Source organism: Aphelocoma coerulescens (assembly GCF_041296385.1).
Source record: "Aphelocoma coerulescens isolate FSJ_1873_10779 chromosome Z unlocalized genomic scaffold, UR_Acoe_1.0 ChrZ, whole genome shotgun sequence".
In the NCBI taxonomy this organism is placed as follows: Eukaryota; Metazoa; Chordata; class Aves; order Passeriformes; family Corvidae; genus Aphelocoma; species Aphelocoma coerulescens.
In genome coordinates, this window is record NW_027184085.1 from 53786612 (window position 1) to 53804902 (window position 18291).

The 18291-nt window shown below is 41.5% G+C and overlaps 1 protein-coding gene across 3 annotated transcripts in view; it reads right to left on the reverse strand.

Moving 5' to 3' along the window:
* MUSK (muscle associated receptor tyrosine kinase) overlaps positions 1-12465 on the reverse strand; it is a 54409-nt gene extending 41944 nt beyond the window's left edge. For 2 of the 3 annotated variants that reach the window (XM_069001805.1, XM_069001804.1), the window contains exons 1-5: positions 12369-12447; positions 8287-8413; positions 4931-5082; positions 3419-3546; positions 2769-2910 (exon numbers count right to left, since the gene is read on the reverse strand). In XM_069001805.1, coding sequence (XP_068857906.1) covers positions 2769-2910; positions 3419-3546; positions 4931-5082; positions 8287-8413; positions 12369-12447 — 628 coding nt within the window. Of the gene's footprint in view, positions 1-2768; positions 2911-3418; positions 3547-4930; positions 5083-8286; positions 8414-12368 lie in introns of all 3 variants that reach the window. The other variant, XM_069001803.1, reaches the window with a different exon arrangement.
* Positions 12466-18291: the final 5826 nt, after the last annotated feature.

The following is an 18291-nucleotide window of genomic DNA, read 5'->3' on the forward strand; positions in this document are numbered from 1 at the left end:
TACTAAAACTTTGTAAGTTTTTGCAGGCCCTCTTCCTTTTGTCATTCCTTTCAGCCATGAGGACCTATCATTCTTGGGTGCTCCCTTCCCTGTAAGGGTGTGATGCCACACGGGACTAATGCTGGACCCATTAAAATGGAAGCACACAAATCAGGATCCATGTGATCTAGATCTGGCTAGGCATAAATACTTACACTGCTCTTTGAATGGACACTTGCCTTGGAATTAAATATTCATAGTTAACCAGCCATGCTTAGTCATTTTATTTTAATATTAAACCATGCTACGCAGACTGGTGACTCCAGTGAATACTAAGGACCAGGATTTGAGAAAAAAATATTGAAGAGTTATTACAGAGAAGCAATAAACAGCAATTTTTATAAATTTTCTGAACATACTGAATGCCCAAAGAATACTGGAGTGTGATTTTCCTGCTTTGATTAATTTTAGTATATTATTTACTTGGAGTTACTTTAAAATACTGATACTAATGGGGTAGGAGAGGCAGGGAGGGGAGGGATACTAAATATAATAATAAAAGTGAGGGTGGTGTGTGTGCATACATACTTGCATGCATACACAGATGTGTGCAGAGGTAGTTATGCTAAATATGCATGAGAATTAATCTAAAATACCGTGAGGGGAAGGGATTTGCATGCACAGCAAGCTGCAGTCAGGATTAATACCTCTGGATTTTGGAAGCCAAAAATGTAAACTAAACATGTGTCAGTCTGGGTGGCCACCCAAAATTAGATATATTATATAGGTGTCCTACTAGAGAAACCAAGGTGAGCCTGGAGAAGAGCATTTATTTATTCACCCAACACAGGAATGGGAGCATTGAACTGCCACTGATTAATTAGGAACTAATCTTCTTCATTTTAAAAAGGAGCACACATACACACCCTGAGCAAGGTATTTGTGGAGTATTTTGCCAGTCCTTGAATTAACAGGCCACTGCATAATTCTGGAGATGGAGATAAAACAAGGCATCAACCTTAGCAGCCTGGATTTTTGGTGCAATTCCAGCCTGTTTTTAGATTCCGTAACTAGCTCTGGCAGATCTGGAGCAATAAAATTGCAGTGCCGGAGGCCCTTCAGCATGGAGATGGCGTTTGTGTGCATGGCACCAAGTATTTGCCATTCACAGTTTAACCCTTGACAAGCCTTTGCCCATTGTTTCAATGACAGGGACCAAACTAAAACCCAGGACTCAAGCTGTTCACATCAAGATCCAGCTGTTTTCAGTTTGCCTCACTGCCTGGAAGAAGTACCACTCTGAATCTAGATTAAGAATAGCTGCCTTCCTGTTTGAAAGCTATTTAAGGAATTTCTAGCATATAAAAAGTCTGTACATACAAATATTTAAAAGGGAGGAAAAAATCCTGAAAAATTAGTGCATGTTTTAGGAAAACAGTAGATCTACAGAAATGTGTAGTTCGATCTAATATACTCTATACTGCTCCCCGAAGAAAGTCTATGTTCCTCTTAGAAATGGGATTGCACACTAAGTAACTCTGACAGTTCCAGGCCAAATGTAACCTACAATAGTATTTTGAAGCTTACTAGGTAAATTAAGACCCTTTTCCACCTTCTACAGTACAGTCATTCTGAATCAGAACAAAAAATTCATTCATCTACTAAATCTGTTATTCCCCCACTCACTCCACAAGCCCTTTCCCAACCCAAGTTCTCTTATAGGATTCAGGAAGATGGAATGCCTTGTTGCCAGCATTTAGGTTTCCCTGCAGTCCACTGTTCTCAGCACTCTGAAACTGGTGGTGACTCTCACCACAAAGCAAATACCTTCTGTGCATAAGAATTAGACATACAGCACATAAAGACCAGAAACTGAAAAATCAATCTGATGTTCATTTAGTGGGCAGAAAATGTTCATGTCCACAAAGGGCAAAGTTCTCCTCTCCTCTCCTCTTCTCTCCTCTTCTCTCCTAAATCTGTTATTCCCCCACTCACTCCACAAGCCCTTTCCCAACCCAAGTTCTCTTATAGGATTCAGGAAGATGGAATGCCTTGTTGCCGGCATTTAGGTTTCCCTGCAGTCCACTGTTCTCAGCACTCTGAAACTGGTGGTGACTCTCACCACAAAGCAAATACCTTCTGTGCATAAGAATTAGACATACAGCACATAAAGACCAGAAACTGAAAAATCAATCTGATGTTCATTTAGTGGGCAGAAAATGTTCATGTCCACAAAGGGCAAAGTTCTCCTCTCCTCTTCTCTCCTCTCCTCTCCTCTCCTCTCCTCTCCTCTCCTCTTCTCTCCTCTCCTCTCCTCTCCTCTCCTCTCCTCTCCTCTCCTCTCCTCTCCTCTCCTCTCCTCTCCTCTCCTCTCCTCTCCTCTCCTCTCCTCTCCTCTCCTCTCCTCTCCTCTCCTCTCCTCTCCTCTCCTCTCCTCTCCTCTCCTCTCCTCTCCTCTCCTCTCCTCTCCTCTCCTCTCCTCTCCTCTCCTCTCCTCTCCTCTCCTCTCCTCTCCTCTCCTCTCCTCTCCTCTCCTCTCCTCTCCTCTCCTCTCCTCTCCTCTCCTCTCCTCTCCTCTCCTCTCCTCTCCTCTCCTCTCCTCTCCTCTCCTCTCCTCTCCTCTCCTCTCCTCTCCTCTCCTCTCCTCTCCTCTCTCTCCTCTCCTCTCATTATCATCCTCTAGGATGGTTTTGTGGACATCAACATGATACTTTAGTTTAATTCAAGTTAACTGGGTATGCACAAGGGGCTGGCACATGGAGCTTGAGCCTGGTTCAAAAGTTACTCACCTTCCACCACCACAGTTGCAGGTTTCGAATAGGCTGTGCCCAAACTGTTCTTGGCTACACAACGATACTGTCCTGCATCTTCTCTCTGAACATTGTGTATCCTTAAATTCCCAGAATCAAGGACAGCAATGCGAGCAGTCTCCTGCCGGAGGAAGGAGCAGTTGAGGTGAGGACACTACATTCAGGCTGCACACAAACAGCATCAAAAATTTGTTTGCAGATTGGGCTTACATGCATGAAGACTATACATGTTGTCCTACCACTGAAGGATTTGTCCTACCACTGAAGGATTTTGAAGCAGCTCTTCCTGCTCAGCATTGTCCTGACATACTCACCCATCCCTATTTTTGCAGATCAGTGTATTATAGCTTTGAAAGAGCTCTTACTTAAGAGAACGCTCACAAATGCTTTCATCAGTATTTGGCCATACTAAGTAGTAACAAGCATATGTCCTATAAAATATACATACACAGAGAACATTTGGTTTGTATGTAGAATTATTGCAGATGAAGATATTTATGAGATGAGCCCTGTTTTTCCAAATGTTTCCTTTCTAGCTACTAGAATTTACAAATACTGTAACTAATGCTAACATTTAACACAGTACTGTCACAAATAATTAGCATTACAAAAAACCATTCTCTACTCACCTTTACAACTGTTTCTCCTTTGACCCATGAAACAGAAGGTTTTGGATTCCCCATCGTAGTGCATGGAAGAACAGCCTTTAACCCTTCTATTATTTCCACATTTATAGGTGGACGGGTTATTTTGGGTCCTAAAATTTTAAAAGCTAAAAATTAAAGTTGGAAAGAAGCTAAGACATAATAAGACAAATTCAGAAATAACATCAACCATTCTGCTGCTTTTTCTGTGTGTTGCTGGAAGATAGAGCAGTCTTTCTTTGTCATGGACTGCCTTGGTAAGAAAGATCTTTCTTCAGCACAGCATTCAGTTTCAGTTTACAGATGCAAAAGCAGCTAACTTGCATGGGTTATTTGTTTTCCTGAGTGGAGTTTGACAGTCATTTGAATTAGGGCCTGGGATAAAATCCAAATTCAGATAAGAGTATTTCCAGTATTGAAGAATGTTAGCATTCCAGGTTCTGCCACTCTTCACTGAGTAAACACTGTCTTGCCTGAAGCTCAGATCTGGATTGAATTGATTTTGAAACAGTACTCAGGCTTGCCTCTAGCTCAACAAGAAGAGTATGTAAACTCAATTAATGTCCCTAACTGAAGGATTTATAACTATGCTAGTGAAAAGGACAATGCAGCATTAAAGAAAAAGCGGTCAAATTCCCTTGAAGTTAATAAGGGATAAATTTAAATTCATTTTACTGAAAAAGGAACATGGCCTATCTTACTCTGAGCTGAGAGTATAAAAGATCATCATCTCCATATTTTGGGAGACCTGACATTTTGAGTCCCTTGCATGATAATGAACCAACAGGAAAAACAAGCTTCAGAGAGCATCGCCTCCTGGCCACCACCTGCAAGTGACTGGGATGCTGTGGAGCTCCAGAATTACCAGACCAGGAGGGTCATCTCATTAGCACAAACAAATCCTTTCCTACAACCAGATGCTTTAGCCAGAATATATCTCTGCTACCCTTTAAAGCATTTGGGTAAATAACTCCAGCCACGTGAGTCCAACTTTACTGAGTTTGGCACATACATATCTCTGTTCATAGGTGAGAACAAGCCTTTTGCCTTCCATGTGGGATGATGAGATTTACAGCATGATGCTCCAGACCATTAAACACTATTATTGAGAGCATCTGAACATAATTTAGTTGAATTTTACATCCTCAGGTAGAAACCCGATTAGTGAAATCTTACATTTAAAATTCGCCAGGGATCTATGCAGAAGTTTAATGTGCCTCTTTTACAGAGTTTTGCACAAGAGGCATTCTTCAAAGCATCAGGTTTTGTCCTCTGATCCGAGAACAAGTGTGTGTTATTCAAAGTGAATTGCCACAACTACATTAAGTTATGACCTCATATGCCATATGACGTCTCTGCCTCAAAGGACTGCACCCAGATTCATAAGAACATGGGTCTGCATTGAGCATGGATCCCCAGGTGCCATGCATGGGAGTCTGCTCAGGCTTTTGATTAAACATTCGCATGGCGTCAGGAAGAAATTGCATTCCCACTTACGCATTTTCACCTGGAGAGCCCCACAGCTCTGCGCAGCTGCTCCAACCCCGTTATCTGCTGTGCAGCAGTACACCCCATCATCACTGTCCTCCACGCTCAGGATGGTCAGGAGCTGCCCGTTCCTCTGGATGCTGTACCGTGTGTCGAACAGCCTGCAGGGCACAGCACAGATTGTCAGGGACAACCAGGGATGGAGAGAGAGAATTGCATTTGCATATGCAGGCTGCTGATGGCACTACAAATGGCAACAAGCTTTACCTTTGGTTTTCAACATGCAAGCAGAAGGGAAGGGGCTGAAAATGTTGAGTTCAGCCTTAAGATTCAGGTTCTCACTAGACCGTGCAGTTCCTGACTGCCACTAGTGTAGCAGCAATTTTTCCTCCAACCAGACATTGGTAAAATAAGTAGGTATCATGCTTGGGGTTTTGACTGGCCAAAGACAGGCATGAGCACAAATAATCTTTTCCAGCTAGATTCTGTTTAAGGTATAATTGCTCAGTGCAAGCCAAAGACTGCTTGTATGGGAAACAGAGCTGGCAGAAGCTTTCCTTCTTCAGGGAAAAAAAAAAAAAAGAGTTTTTTTTAATTAAACAGATAAAGTTATGGAAATATTTTTACAATTGTGAAAAAAGACACAAACCAAAAACCATACCCTTTTGTGTCTACATACTGGAATGGTTTTGTATATTTTTTTTTAACAAAAAACTAAACAACAAACTAGCGAAGAAATATGCTTAAGCCACCTGAAATTTAGAGGATTCAAGGACAGCTGTATTTTAATGACAGCAGGTTTTAACCTGGAGATTTCAGAGAAGTGAAGAAAGCCCTGAAGCTGGAGCAACAAAAATATGGGATATTGCAACAAATGTGTGGCAAAGACCAATTTTGCATGTGAGCATGATGAGAGAAGTGTGGTGTGTGAGTAAGGGAGACATGTGTGTTCAAGTGTGAGAGCCAGGGAAAGCAGAAAGATGCCAAGAAATCAGAGGGCTAAACTATTGATCTTCATTGCAAAACTGCAAAAGTATAATAAATATAAATAAATAGTATAAATAAGCACTATAAATAGTAAATTTCTTTGTGTTTTATTTTCACACCTTTGTTGATGCTTTTAGGAAGCACTTTCATGCAGTTGGACTTTGATTCCAATGAAGAGTGGCAAAAGGGTTCTGATCTGAGGATTGTGTCCCAAGCAAACTGACTGCTATATGTGTCATGTTTTGTCTTTTACTGTTACAAATTGTACAGTAGTCACTGACTAATCTGAATGTACCATTTATGATGTTACAGGCATGTATTTCCTTTCAACAACATTTCACCATTCAGTGTTACATCTCCCTCCACTTTTTCAACATGGGGAAAAAAGAGTGCCATGAAGTCATCCATAGTGTAAAAGACATGCTGGCTCTGTTCCCTTCTTTCCCTAAGGAAGGCTCATTGTGGGCAGCCCTGTTCTGGAAGATGGGACAGGAAACCATTTCACTCGGCATAGGGCACCTGCTGGTTTACTTGCACAAGTTTTGATGCCAAAAGAAAAGGCACATCCAGAAGATTAGTGCTGACTGTAGTCTCTGCCCAGGCTCTATTCCCATTGGAGTTGAGAGTTGATACACTGTTTTGTTTTGCAGGTTAACCTTCATGTCTGTCCAGGATGCTGGGACCATGGCAAGAGAAGAAAATTTTGGAAATTAAATAACTGATGTTAATTGCTTGCAATAACTAGGCCCTTTGAAATGTGACACACACACACACAGAGGCACAGAAGTACATTTATATGGGGTTTTTTTTTCAGAAAAAATGTCTTCTCATCTGACACTTTTCCATTGTGCAAATAGTTTCATCTCAGTTTTTAGAAAGTAACAGAAATATATTCAGCTTATCTATTCCTTTGTCTTTGGCCTGAGCTTTTTTATCCAGCAGTACTGAACACTAATGCTACATAGCCTTGTGAAAGTATAATAACTTGCTGTTATTAATGCTGCTTCAGAAGTCCCAGTAAAGGAATGAAGCACCTGAGCTCTAAGGCCTTACCAGCCGAGGTGTTTTTATCTTTATTTTCCATTTTGGTCAAAGTACTGGGTCTCAGACAGAGAGTGTGAGGGCTTTAAGAAAGACATGTTGGGCTTCTGGAAGAGGGGATTGAGGCAATAAATGATCTGCATTTCATATTATCTTAGAACATATAGAGAGGGATCATTTTAAAGACATGGGGAGAGAAAGACACAGTCCTCTATGGATGGCTTTCTCTCCCTGCTTTGATTTTCAGTCATGGTGTCACTGATGGGGAAGGAATTAGGAGAAAGGTGACCTGATTTGGAAATAACATCCATAGAAGTTCAGACCTCCTTGTTGGAACAGAGCCAGGGTCAGGAGATTAGGGCCAAATTTTGCTGAGAATGCAGACAATGAAAAAATATATATATATTTCTGAAGGCCTATATGCATACTTGCAACTTTCTGCTTTGTCCTACTCTAAAGCAGTTTTCCAAGCAGTGAGACCTCCTTCTGCTGCTGACTTACTTGGAGCCTCCTATGCCAGTGGTCCAAAGGCTCTTTGGATGTTTGACCACAATAGAGAGAACCATACTTCAGGTAACCATCTGCCCAACATGCACATCTCCTGTGGAGGACAGGTTTTGACCATGTCACACAAAGGTTATGCTGCATTTTCCCTCACAGAGGGAGTCAGTTACTGCCATTTAGAATGAGAAATCTATATGAAGCCATGTGGCAGATGTAATGTGATTTCAGAGCTAGAAGATCAAGTACAGTTTACTTCGTAGAAACCTGTCTACACCAAAAGAGCAAAAGGAATGGTAGTAACTTCCATAACACATTTCCACACTTCCAGAAGGCTGCCTTCTTTGTTGACACCTTGATGCCTGGTGGTTAATGTCTGACAGTGCGTAACAATGAGAAGACAATTTCCAGATCCAGAACTAGAAGCAAACAAGAAGGGCACAGCGCAACCCCTTCCATGCAAAATTTCCAAGCACATTGAGACAGACAACAAGTCCTGATAAGCTCCTTTTAAACATTATACAGCATTCTCCTCCTTCGTACGTGCATAAACTGAGGAACAGAGCAGACTGAATTGTCTGAACCTGGAGAGAGAACTACTTGCATACCTTGCAGCGGAAACTAACTCTCTGTGAGCTCAAGTGTGTGAAGCTGCAAGAGCAGTCCCCAAGTGCTCTTATCACTCCCTCAGAAACATAGAATCCTATATAATTACAGCACTCATACTGTCTCCTGCCACAGACCTGTTTTTATATTTCCAGATATCTCCTCTATCATGAAAGAAAATACTGCCAGTTTTGGCAGAAATGCTGGTGAGGGCTGGGGCTGCTCCCTACCTGATGGGAATGCTGTTGCGCGTCCATGTAATCTCCGGCTCAGGATATGACTCCACTACACAGACAAACTTAGCAACATCTTCTACGAGGGCATCCACAGTTTCCAGAGGAGTGCTGATCAAGGGAGCTGTGTGAACAAGAGAAAATGTGAAAGCCCTCTGGTGCCTCCTGGAGAGAGCTACATAGCCTGCCAGATACCTTTGGTCGAGGGAGCCATGTCCCTGCAGGGTCACTCAATGGCATGTCCCTTGAGGTCTCTCCAGAACGTGCAAAATAGAGCAAACCAAGCTCCAACAAGCTCAGTGTGTCCTATGTATCTGACCCACCACTTTCTCAAGATTCACAGCACTGGGTGAGCATACTGCAAGGACACAGGTGAGGCTGTCCCATTGCTATGAGGGTGGCATTGCATAGGCTGGAAGTGCAAGTGGTAGCACACACATTGAAGGCAAGCTGACCTGCCCCTGGAGTGGGAACAGTGCCTCCTCATTAATGCATGAGATTTGGGCTTCTTTGTCATTATTACAGGATTTATTCACTCAACTATTTATCTTTAAAAAAACCAAAACCAAAAACAACCAAAGCCTATTATATAAAAGCACCAAACCCCTTATTTAGCACTATATTTTTCTGAGCCGGGCTCACAAAGACAATTCAGGTCATTCAGATTTGTGTCCTGACTAGGACATAGTCACTTTTTCTCACAGTTTCTGATCAAGTAGCACAAAGGTTAGAAGTTGAACAGCTATGTCTAATGCTCATTATCACAGACCTGTTGTCATACATTAAATGTATCTTTAGAAACATTTGCCATTGCTCTGGTGAAAGACTTGAGTCACAGCTGGAAGGGATCAAAGCATAAGCCTAGCCACTCGCTTTGCCTGCTCATGGTATTCATTGCAGCCACTGCCTCCAAAAAAACTTGAATTACTTGATCAGTGGCTGCAAAGGACACATATCCGTATTTGTTGGACTGGATTTCAGTGACGACTGTGCTGAGATAAACTGATTTTACCATATTCCTGAAACACTACCTTGAAAATTTATCATGGATTCAGGACTCCTCCTGTTCCTCACTGACTGTAGCAGTATCTGGCCCATTATTTTTTCACAGAGAATCCCAGCTGCTGTGTTGGGATTCTACTGGCTCTGCTTAGTACAATAAAATTCAAATTCAGGCAAAAAATAAACTACATCAGTTTTACCCTTCCCTCCCTAAGGAAAGGGCAAAAGAGAACACACTCAGATTTAAGTGACTGAGAATAATAGAAAGTCTATACCCTAATGCTTTTTCAATTTACATGGAAGTCAAAGTTAGAATGTCTTTGGAGTTCTGCTGGAATGAAACTAGAGGAAGAAAGGATCAGCTTCCACTATCAGGTTTATGTAAAACTCTAAACGCTTTTGACATTTCATTAGAATGAATCTGCCTCAATAATACTTCCAAATTATAAGATTTCTCATTGTATCATTGATTAACAATAACAACTATACTTATGTAAATCTTGAAACTGTATCTAAGGCAGCACTAAAGATTATATGAACAAAACTTCAATTGAAACAAGTCTGTGACTAATTCATTGTTTAAGATCCCTGCTTCAAAGTGTATCATGCATCACTTTATCAGGTCACTTTGGGTTACATTAGACAGAAAATAATCATCTGTATTGTACCCCAGATGAATCCCATGCCAGTGAAACCAAATGGAAGATTTCCATAAAGCGTTCATTTACCTTCTACTGGAGGTTGTCTTAGGATAATAACCCCCATCGATGGTTATCCTGTCTACTGCAAATGAGACATTGCTATTTCGTGACAGAGTTTATTGGGATTTGATGGCATTAACCCCAGAGTTTTGCAATCTAATTTTATATAGTATGTTTCTGTTACTGTTGTCCACATTCCTTGATCTCTGGAAGGATGCTTTTCTAACCCTGAGAAATGTAAATTTTTACAGCAACAATAATTCAAAGCAACCAGTTTTATAACTGTTGTAACAATAAACACAGTCATTCTCACAGGTAATAAAGTTACATTTGTACCAAGAGCTGGTATGTATAATGACAGTATTTTGTTCTTTGGGCAAATAAGAACTGCCAGGTTTCTATATTAAATAAATTCTCTAGAAATGGTTAAATATTTTTAAGGTGGGTCTTTAATTCAATAGATGACAGAATATTGCATAGACATGGTCTGACCTGGTACTTCTTGAAAGTCAGCATGCAGCTTTTTGGGCACAATCAAGCCTCATGGTTGCAAGAAAATACTGTCCAAACTGACAGCACTACAGTAACAGGAAAAGTTTTTTAAGTTGCCTTCCTAAATTCTACATCCTCAGAGAGCAACCATGACAACAATGGGGATGTGTCATTTTCTCATATGTTCTTTTCACCTTTGTGATATTTAACCCAAGTAGGGACAGTGGGGAGTGGAACATGCCGTCATTTCCTGAGGTGACAACAGAGTCCCAAAATGGCTGAGACAGTGCTTACATCTAAACACCATCCGAGCAGCTTGGGTGCTGCTGTCAGTCCATGTTTTCTCCAGAAAGCACTCTAAACATATGATGTGTGCATTACCAAATTTTAACATAGGAAAATAGAACCTGAACGATGTACATACATATCTGTCAGCACATAGAAATGGAGCCTGGCCTTCCTATGTGTGTACACTGGAGCTTTCTGATATTTTTAAAGTATCCTTCTGGCTTTAAATAAATGGAAAATAAATTAATTTATATTGTGTAAAGCCACACAGGTGACATTTTTCTGGATGTCAGCTGTAGTTTCCTGAGATAGAAAAATGACCCAAGGCTGGTCACAGGACCATGAGAAAGCCAAATACCCTTCTATCCCCAGCCCACCAGAAGGTTCCAAATGTCCTGGCTTTGGATTCAGATTCACACTTTTGAAACCAGACCAACCAGGCAAGAAACACAATGCAGAAAACAGAACCAGTCCCTCTGCAACATTGCAGACACCTGGAGAAACTGCAGTTCCTCTGGTAAAAACTGGCTCAGCTGCAATGTCCTAGAAAATGGTACATATTTGTTAATCACACTGTGACACCTGAAAAAAAAAATCTATCCCTGTCCTCTTTGTTTTTCTTGTCTCTCTAATACCACTTGTCTTACCACAACATTCAAAAAGCGTAAAATTCACCAACTTACTTTAGTGCCTTAGGAAAATATTAACATTTTTATTTCAAAACATTTTTATAAAGAAGATACATTATTTCCTTTTTTTTTCATTTTTAGAATAACCTGACTAACAATTTTAAGAACATAGCCCGCCAAGAGCAGCGATGTTGGCCTAACATGTGAATACTGGCATTCCCCTTAAGATTTCATTTTGTTTTCCTGAAGCTGCAAAGTTTCTGGTAAACGTTGAATCGCACTGGACAATCACCGTTCAGCAAAAATTGTCGTCCGCAGGTTAACCAAATGGTACGTCCAGAAGACCACGATTGCACTTCATAGCTCACAGACTTTTCTAACCAGATTTTTTTATTCCAATTCTTTAGTTGGCTAAAAGTACGTGTGCATACGCCCATATGAACGCGTGCACACAAGATGGGAAGAAGGTATCACAACTTCTACATTATATGCTATAACAAACAGTGTGTATTTGTATTTACATACATATTCTTTGTAAAGACATCATAAGTATTTACTTTTTTTGAAGCTTTTTATACTTATAAACCTACACAGGTGTGCTGAACACAACAAATCTCTGGCTCTGCGGCAACTGGTGCTACCAGCCATTAACACTTCTGAGCTCTCTCTCACATGAGAAATGTACATCCCACCCAGGCTGAACCCAAAGGTCTCCCCTGCCTGTTACAATGGACTATGTGCTCTTCATAGACAAAGAGCCTTCAATTCCAAACACAAATATGAAAATATTTTCACTGGTATCCTACTAACTGCAGTGAAGTGACTACTGAAAGCAGACCATTTTCATCTTTTTTGGGAACACTACTGCACCACCAACCCCACTATTATCAGAGACACCTTCCCCTTTGCAAAACATTCTTCAGCAAATGGTAGAAGAAGAGCAGGGAAAAAGCCCCTCCAATCAAACCTTTTAGAAGTGTCTCAGCCAAGCTGAGGGCTGCCAGGGTGAGGACGTGCAACAGGGGCACCTTCAGCAGGTCATTCATGTTTGATCCAGAAAGCATCCAGCTCCTTCAGGCAAGGCGTGTGGACCTCCCAGCCGGCTGCATTTCGGAAGCGGTGTGCAAGCAGAGCTTCTCTACGAGTGACAGAGTGGGGTCTGAGGGATCTAAGTATAATCAGGAATTCTCCCACCCAGTGGTGGTGATGGACATGGCCAGCTGGTGTGTATCCACTTTGGTCAGTGTGAAAGCGTGGGGCTCATGAAACAAGAGAAAGCAAATCCCTTCTGAATTCCTTCTAAGCAAACAGAGAGCAGTACAATGGGCGAATGCATTTCCAGGGCAATACCCTACCCCAGTGTTGCAAAGTCACCAGACCTTTATTCCAGCTGTCTGTAAGTGCAGCAATAGGCAAAAATATTTGCCACTGTGTTTTCCTTCATTTTATTCCCCTCTTTTCAAGTTTTTCTCCTCTCGCTCACACACACTCCTCCTTATTATAACCTTTCAAGTTTGGCTGTAATATGCCACCTGTTGCCCTGCTGATAGTATTTCTTTTCTTAACAGATGCATTTGTTGGAGCAGAAGAGGTTGGCATTGATGGCTAAAAGTGCCTTTCTTTTAAGGCAATACAACAGTGGGGAAATATGACAGTGGGGTACTGACATTAATCTCCAGAAATATTTAGTTAACCACCAGGTCTCTGCCTAAGATGAAAGGCAGAAAATCAACACTCATTTTCTAGGAAGATTTAAAGAAGCATCAGGCTGACTCGCTCTGTCTTGCTCAATCCTAGCACAAAGGCCTATGTTATATTTTCCAAAAATGTGAAGTCATTTGTACTGCCTGTTTTTCTAGCATAAATATTAATATGAAGAGCAAAGAGGCTTACCACTGTGAAAAAGGCTGATTTGGGACAATATCTGCATGAGCAGAGAAAAAGATGAATAATCAGTCCAGGAAGAACCAATTTGATGATGATGGTCTTGGAACACAACTCCACATATTTTTCATCATTTTATCAGCAGCATGGACAAGAGCTTTGCACTAAACTATGCAAAGGAAAGGGAATGTGCAGTCATAACACATCACAGTAAAAGGTACTCTGAGATCTCTGGAATTTCCTTTATTTGCTGAAACTCTTGACTTAAACCACTTCTTAACTGTAGTTTCTGCAATGAACACACATGGTTCAGCAGTGCATCCTCTGAGGAGCAAATAGAGTAAAGCTGACCAGTGCTGTGAGTGTGTGAATCTCCATGGTTTGGCATGGCTTTATAACAGCAATCTTACTTTGGGGACATGCCATGGCTGATTAGGAACAAGGATCCCTGGACAACGGCTCCTCTGAAGATGAATAAAGACATAAACACTCACAGAAGACATTAAAGATATTCCAAAAATTCTGGAGCTAGCAATGACAACAAAGCAAAATAAGAAGACAACAATGAAACAACAATAATCCTACCAGGGAACAGAGAAATACTGATTCATGGCTGAACTTACAAGTATTTCTTTTGTTTAAGTCCAGACATATCCAATTAAACTGCTCCATAGAAATGCGACTTGGTCTTTCAGGGTAAAATTCTCTTCATGGAGGCACTTGACCAAAGACCTTTACATTGCTGGTTTCCTGTTTGGAATGTGTTACAAGGGCTTTGAAAATGCACCATCCATATGTGTGCAAAAATTAATATTTCCCTTTTACTTGCCAATTGCATTTAGAAATGACACTGCCAGCAATGGCTGTTAAATGCTAATAATGCCTTTGCATTTTGGGGATTACCAAAGTACTCCTAATCTCTCATTTCCTCTAGTTCATATATTTTTATTAAGCATCACAGTGAGCTCCACTGCTCTAAACTGAAAGGATGTAAATTTACACAGTAAATGAGAGTAGAGAGCATGCACCATGGGCAATGGTGCACAAGCTCCAGATACACATGCCACACAACTAACATACAATACGTGTGGGAAGCTGGTGGTCATCTTGCCCATCATGGAAAGATGTTTCCATACACAGTGAAATCAGTGAAAATGAAATGCTGGTGACGCCAAACCTTCTTTGATTCCAAGTATTTTCCAGGCTTACCTTATAAAAGTAAAATGCATCTTTAATTTTTACTCCCGGGGTTATGAATTTGCTGGTTGTCGGCTGTTGTGTTTAGGTTTTTTCCTAACAAAGCTGAGATGCATACAGTTCACAGATAATTGTATTTACATCTGTTGTTACTTACAGCCATGCCCCAAGGCTTCTGCTGAGATGAGGTCCCAGCAGCCTACGCAATAATGAGAAGCAGTGCAGTCCCCAGCTTTCAGACTCTGTGGAATGTCTTGGGGTGACTTTATGATGTTGTATCCCTTATCGCTGCTCTATGCCCAGAAATTTATTTTGTGCCTTTCTTTAAACCGACAAACTGGCACATGGGTGAAGCTCTGTTCCCACAGATTTCTGCTCATCATTGGAGTGCAAACACTCCAAAGTCAGTTCATGAAGTTCAGTACACAAGACAAAGTGTGGAGTGTCCATTCACCTAGCTACCATTTTTTCCCACTGCAAACTCTTTGCAAAGTGACAAACCGAGTATTTCGAAATAAATGCATAAATACAAAGAAAGTAATAATTTGCTAAAGTTTGTGGAACAGATAACTGTCTTGCAGTCAACTAATTGTTTGGCATCTGACTTCTATGATGAGTGGAAACTGGTTGCAGTACAGGATCATGCTGGATCTTTTTTCTGTACATCTCTGCATGCCTCCCTCCTTCTTCCAAGTATTCTGCTGGAGGCCAACATTTTTGCATGGTAATGTGACATAATTTGACCACTGGATTATTTGAAAACTGCCTTTTCTCCCACATCACCCTCTGGAATATCTTCTGTGTAGGTAGTCCTAGATGTTCATCCAAGCAGACAGGCTAGGACAGGTATTTTCAGCAGAAAGTGTCCAGCCAGAGAACAAAATCATCCTACAGAGAGACTTAATGAAATTGCTTTGGCAATGGCCCTAATCACCCCAGCATCTGATGATTCACACTGAAATAATCCAAGTCAGCACTAACCCAGGCTGAGTAGTGATTGACTTGCCTGACCTCAGATTGAGGTGAAGCTGGCCTGTAGATCCCTGGATTCTCCTTCTTGTCCTTTGACTGGGTGACATTTGCTTTCTTCCAGGTCTCAGGCACCTCTCCTGGTCACCACAACCTTTCAAAGATTTGTTGTTGGTATGAGGAGCAACAACACACCCTTCATCATTGGTTTCTCCACCTCCTGTATGAGAAAGTTATCATAAGTGCTTCCCAAGAACCTCCTAGATTGTTTGTGCCTTGCTGAAGGCAAGCCAGAAAATGAGCGTGCCCTAACCTGCCAAGATAGCAGATGTGTACTGATACAGAAGACAAGTGGCTTTCAAATCCCAAGTGCCATGTCATGGCTCCAAGCATCTTCCAGCCAGCAGAGAGATGAAAAGGATGTATATGTGTTCCCTTCAGATGGGTGCATCCACATGTCCCTGGAGGCACTAACCTGATGCCTGATGCACCCTTGCTGCTTCCTGCCCCAAAGATGCTGGCCTCTCAGATAGAGGCATCCTCACAAAACACTTAACAGTGAAACCCATTTTGGGGCTGCACATGTGTCTTTCTACACAGAAATGAATCAAGGTCCCATTGCCGTAGCAGTATGGTCACATCAATCCTCCCAGTCCACCCTGCCCACTTTGCCAGAAGTACCTACAGGCAGCACAATCTCCTGGGTGTCTGGCATGGAAAAAGCATCTTTGACAATGCATACCAGCACTAGGGGAGGAGATAGACATAATTTCAGTTCTTTTATTAAACACTGCGCTTCTTTACAGAGATCCTGAGTGGAAGCAGCTCTTAGAGCCACCAGCCAAGGGATTTAACCCAGCCTGCAACACTCATGTGGCCAGTAAGGTATTGTTGCTTGTGTCAGAACAGCAAATGCAGCACTCAGTGTAACATAAAGGAGAGAGCTGTACTGCTGCTGTTCTTTACCCTGCACTTGAGGCTTTTTTGTTTGGTGTCTTGGTTTTTTATTTGTCATGATGAAAGAAAGGCTTTTCTCTAAAGTCCTTTAAGAAAGAGAGACCCTTCCCAAAGCCCCACTTAGAGTGTTTAAATTGGAAGATTTCAGGAACAGTTGACTTGGCTTCTATCCTCCGCCATGTGGACCAATCTCTGGTCTCCTAATAATATTTCAACACTTACTAAGCTCCAATGCCTGAATCTAAAATAGTTCTCTTTTATTCTCTTGAGATTTTGTGGCAGTCGGGAAACCTAAAATTTGCATTAATTTCTTGCTATCATCTTGTTGTAAACGTTCCTGTAATTTTTCAGCTCACAGGATCTGACAGTACTGACTTAGGACAATCTATGTTTTGTGGTGGGGCAAAATTATGTAGTGTTATGAGACGTAATTAGTGCAATGAAATAGTGTAAATACCGTAAAGAAAGAGGAATAACCCTTGTCATGCACCTAGCTAGCTGTTCACAGTATATATAGCATAGAGGATGAGCTGAATGCAGTTATTTCAGAATATATAAAACTACACCATAACACAGGGAAAGACCACACCCTTGATTACCCTCTCCTCTCAGAGGATAATGCTGTCACGGTGCTGAGCTGGAGTGGGACAGAGATGTCCTGTCTCCCCAAAGAGGGTTGCCACAAAAATGTACAACCCTTGTTCCTTATCTTCTGGTTTCAGTCTTTTATCCTCTGCTTGCCATTGGAACAGTGCAGTCTGGAGGGCGAGGATAGCTGCTGACACACAAAACCTGCTCTCCATCATATGGTACCAGAACCCAGCAAGTGAGAAACAAGACCTGCATTTAGATACAGTTACAGCACAGCCCTTACTGACCTCCCAAGGGAACTGAGAAAGGAGAGACTCAGTGTGGATTTCCAGGCCGTGGGAAATGCACTAAGGAGAGCATCTACCTATGGAATCCCTTTTTGCAGAAATAAGAAACGTTTCACAACAGGAATACAATATATCACAACAGGAATTTAATATATCCTATTGATTTTGATCCCAGACTACTGCACCTTGTAATATCTCACTCTCACCAAGAAATAAATACAACCTCAGCTTGATCTGACAGTAATATTGGTAGTTAATGCACAAATACTGTCACTACAAAATAAAATCTGGCTATTTCATACCAGAACTCCTGTGAGTAATATTTTAATTGTTGTCAACACTTCTTTAAAACAATCAAAGCTAAAACCAAGGAAAAGCACAATGAAATAAATATATACACTATCTCATGTGTCAGATTGATAAATTTTCAATTTTCAGTTTTTGTCTGTCATTATTTGCTGTTCTTGATTGCTGTTATAGATTGTGGAGGAGCAAAAGCCAAGCAATGGGAGTTTATAGGCATGCCAAAAGCTTGGTTTCAAACATACAGCCTCTAGCACAACTGGCTTCAAGTGAAAGATTGTGGTCCTATGCACAGTGTAGAAATCAACTGTCCTGAGTGATCATAGAATCATAGGCCTGTAAATACCTTTTCCTTCCATCACTATGACACCTCTGAAACTCACAGCATCTCTCCGCAGCCAAGTGGGATCCAAGAAGTGTTACAACATAGGGGTGTGATATGAGGAAACACTCAAGTTTCAAAAGTACCTGCACCCATGCAATAGCACTTGTCTGCCAGTGGAACAGGACACTTGTAATGGAGCTGCTGCATCCTGCCAGCTGATGGCAGGTTGCCATGAGGCTACAGGAGGTGTGCAACACACAGGTCCCAGGGGCATCCTATCCCCTTTCCTTTCACTGAATGTGGGCAGTGTGCAGCAACATGTGAAACAGCTCTGCCCTCTTTTTCCAGGAAAGATAGTTTTTTCCTGTTGCTCTGAT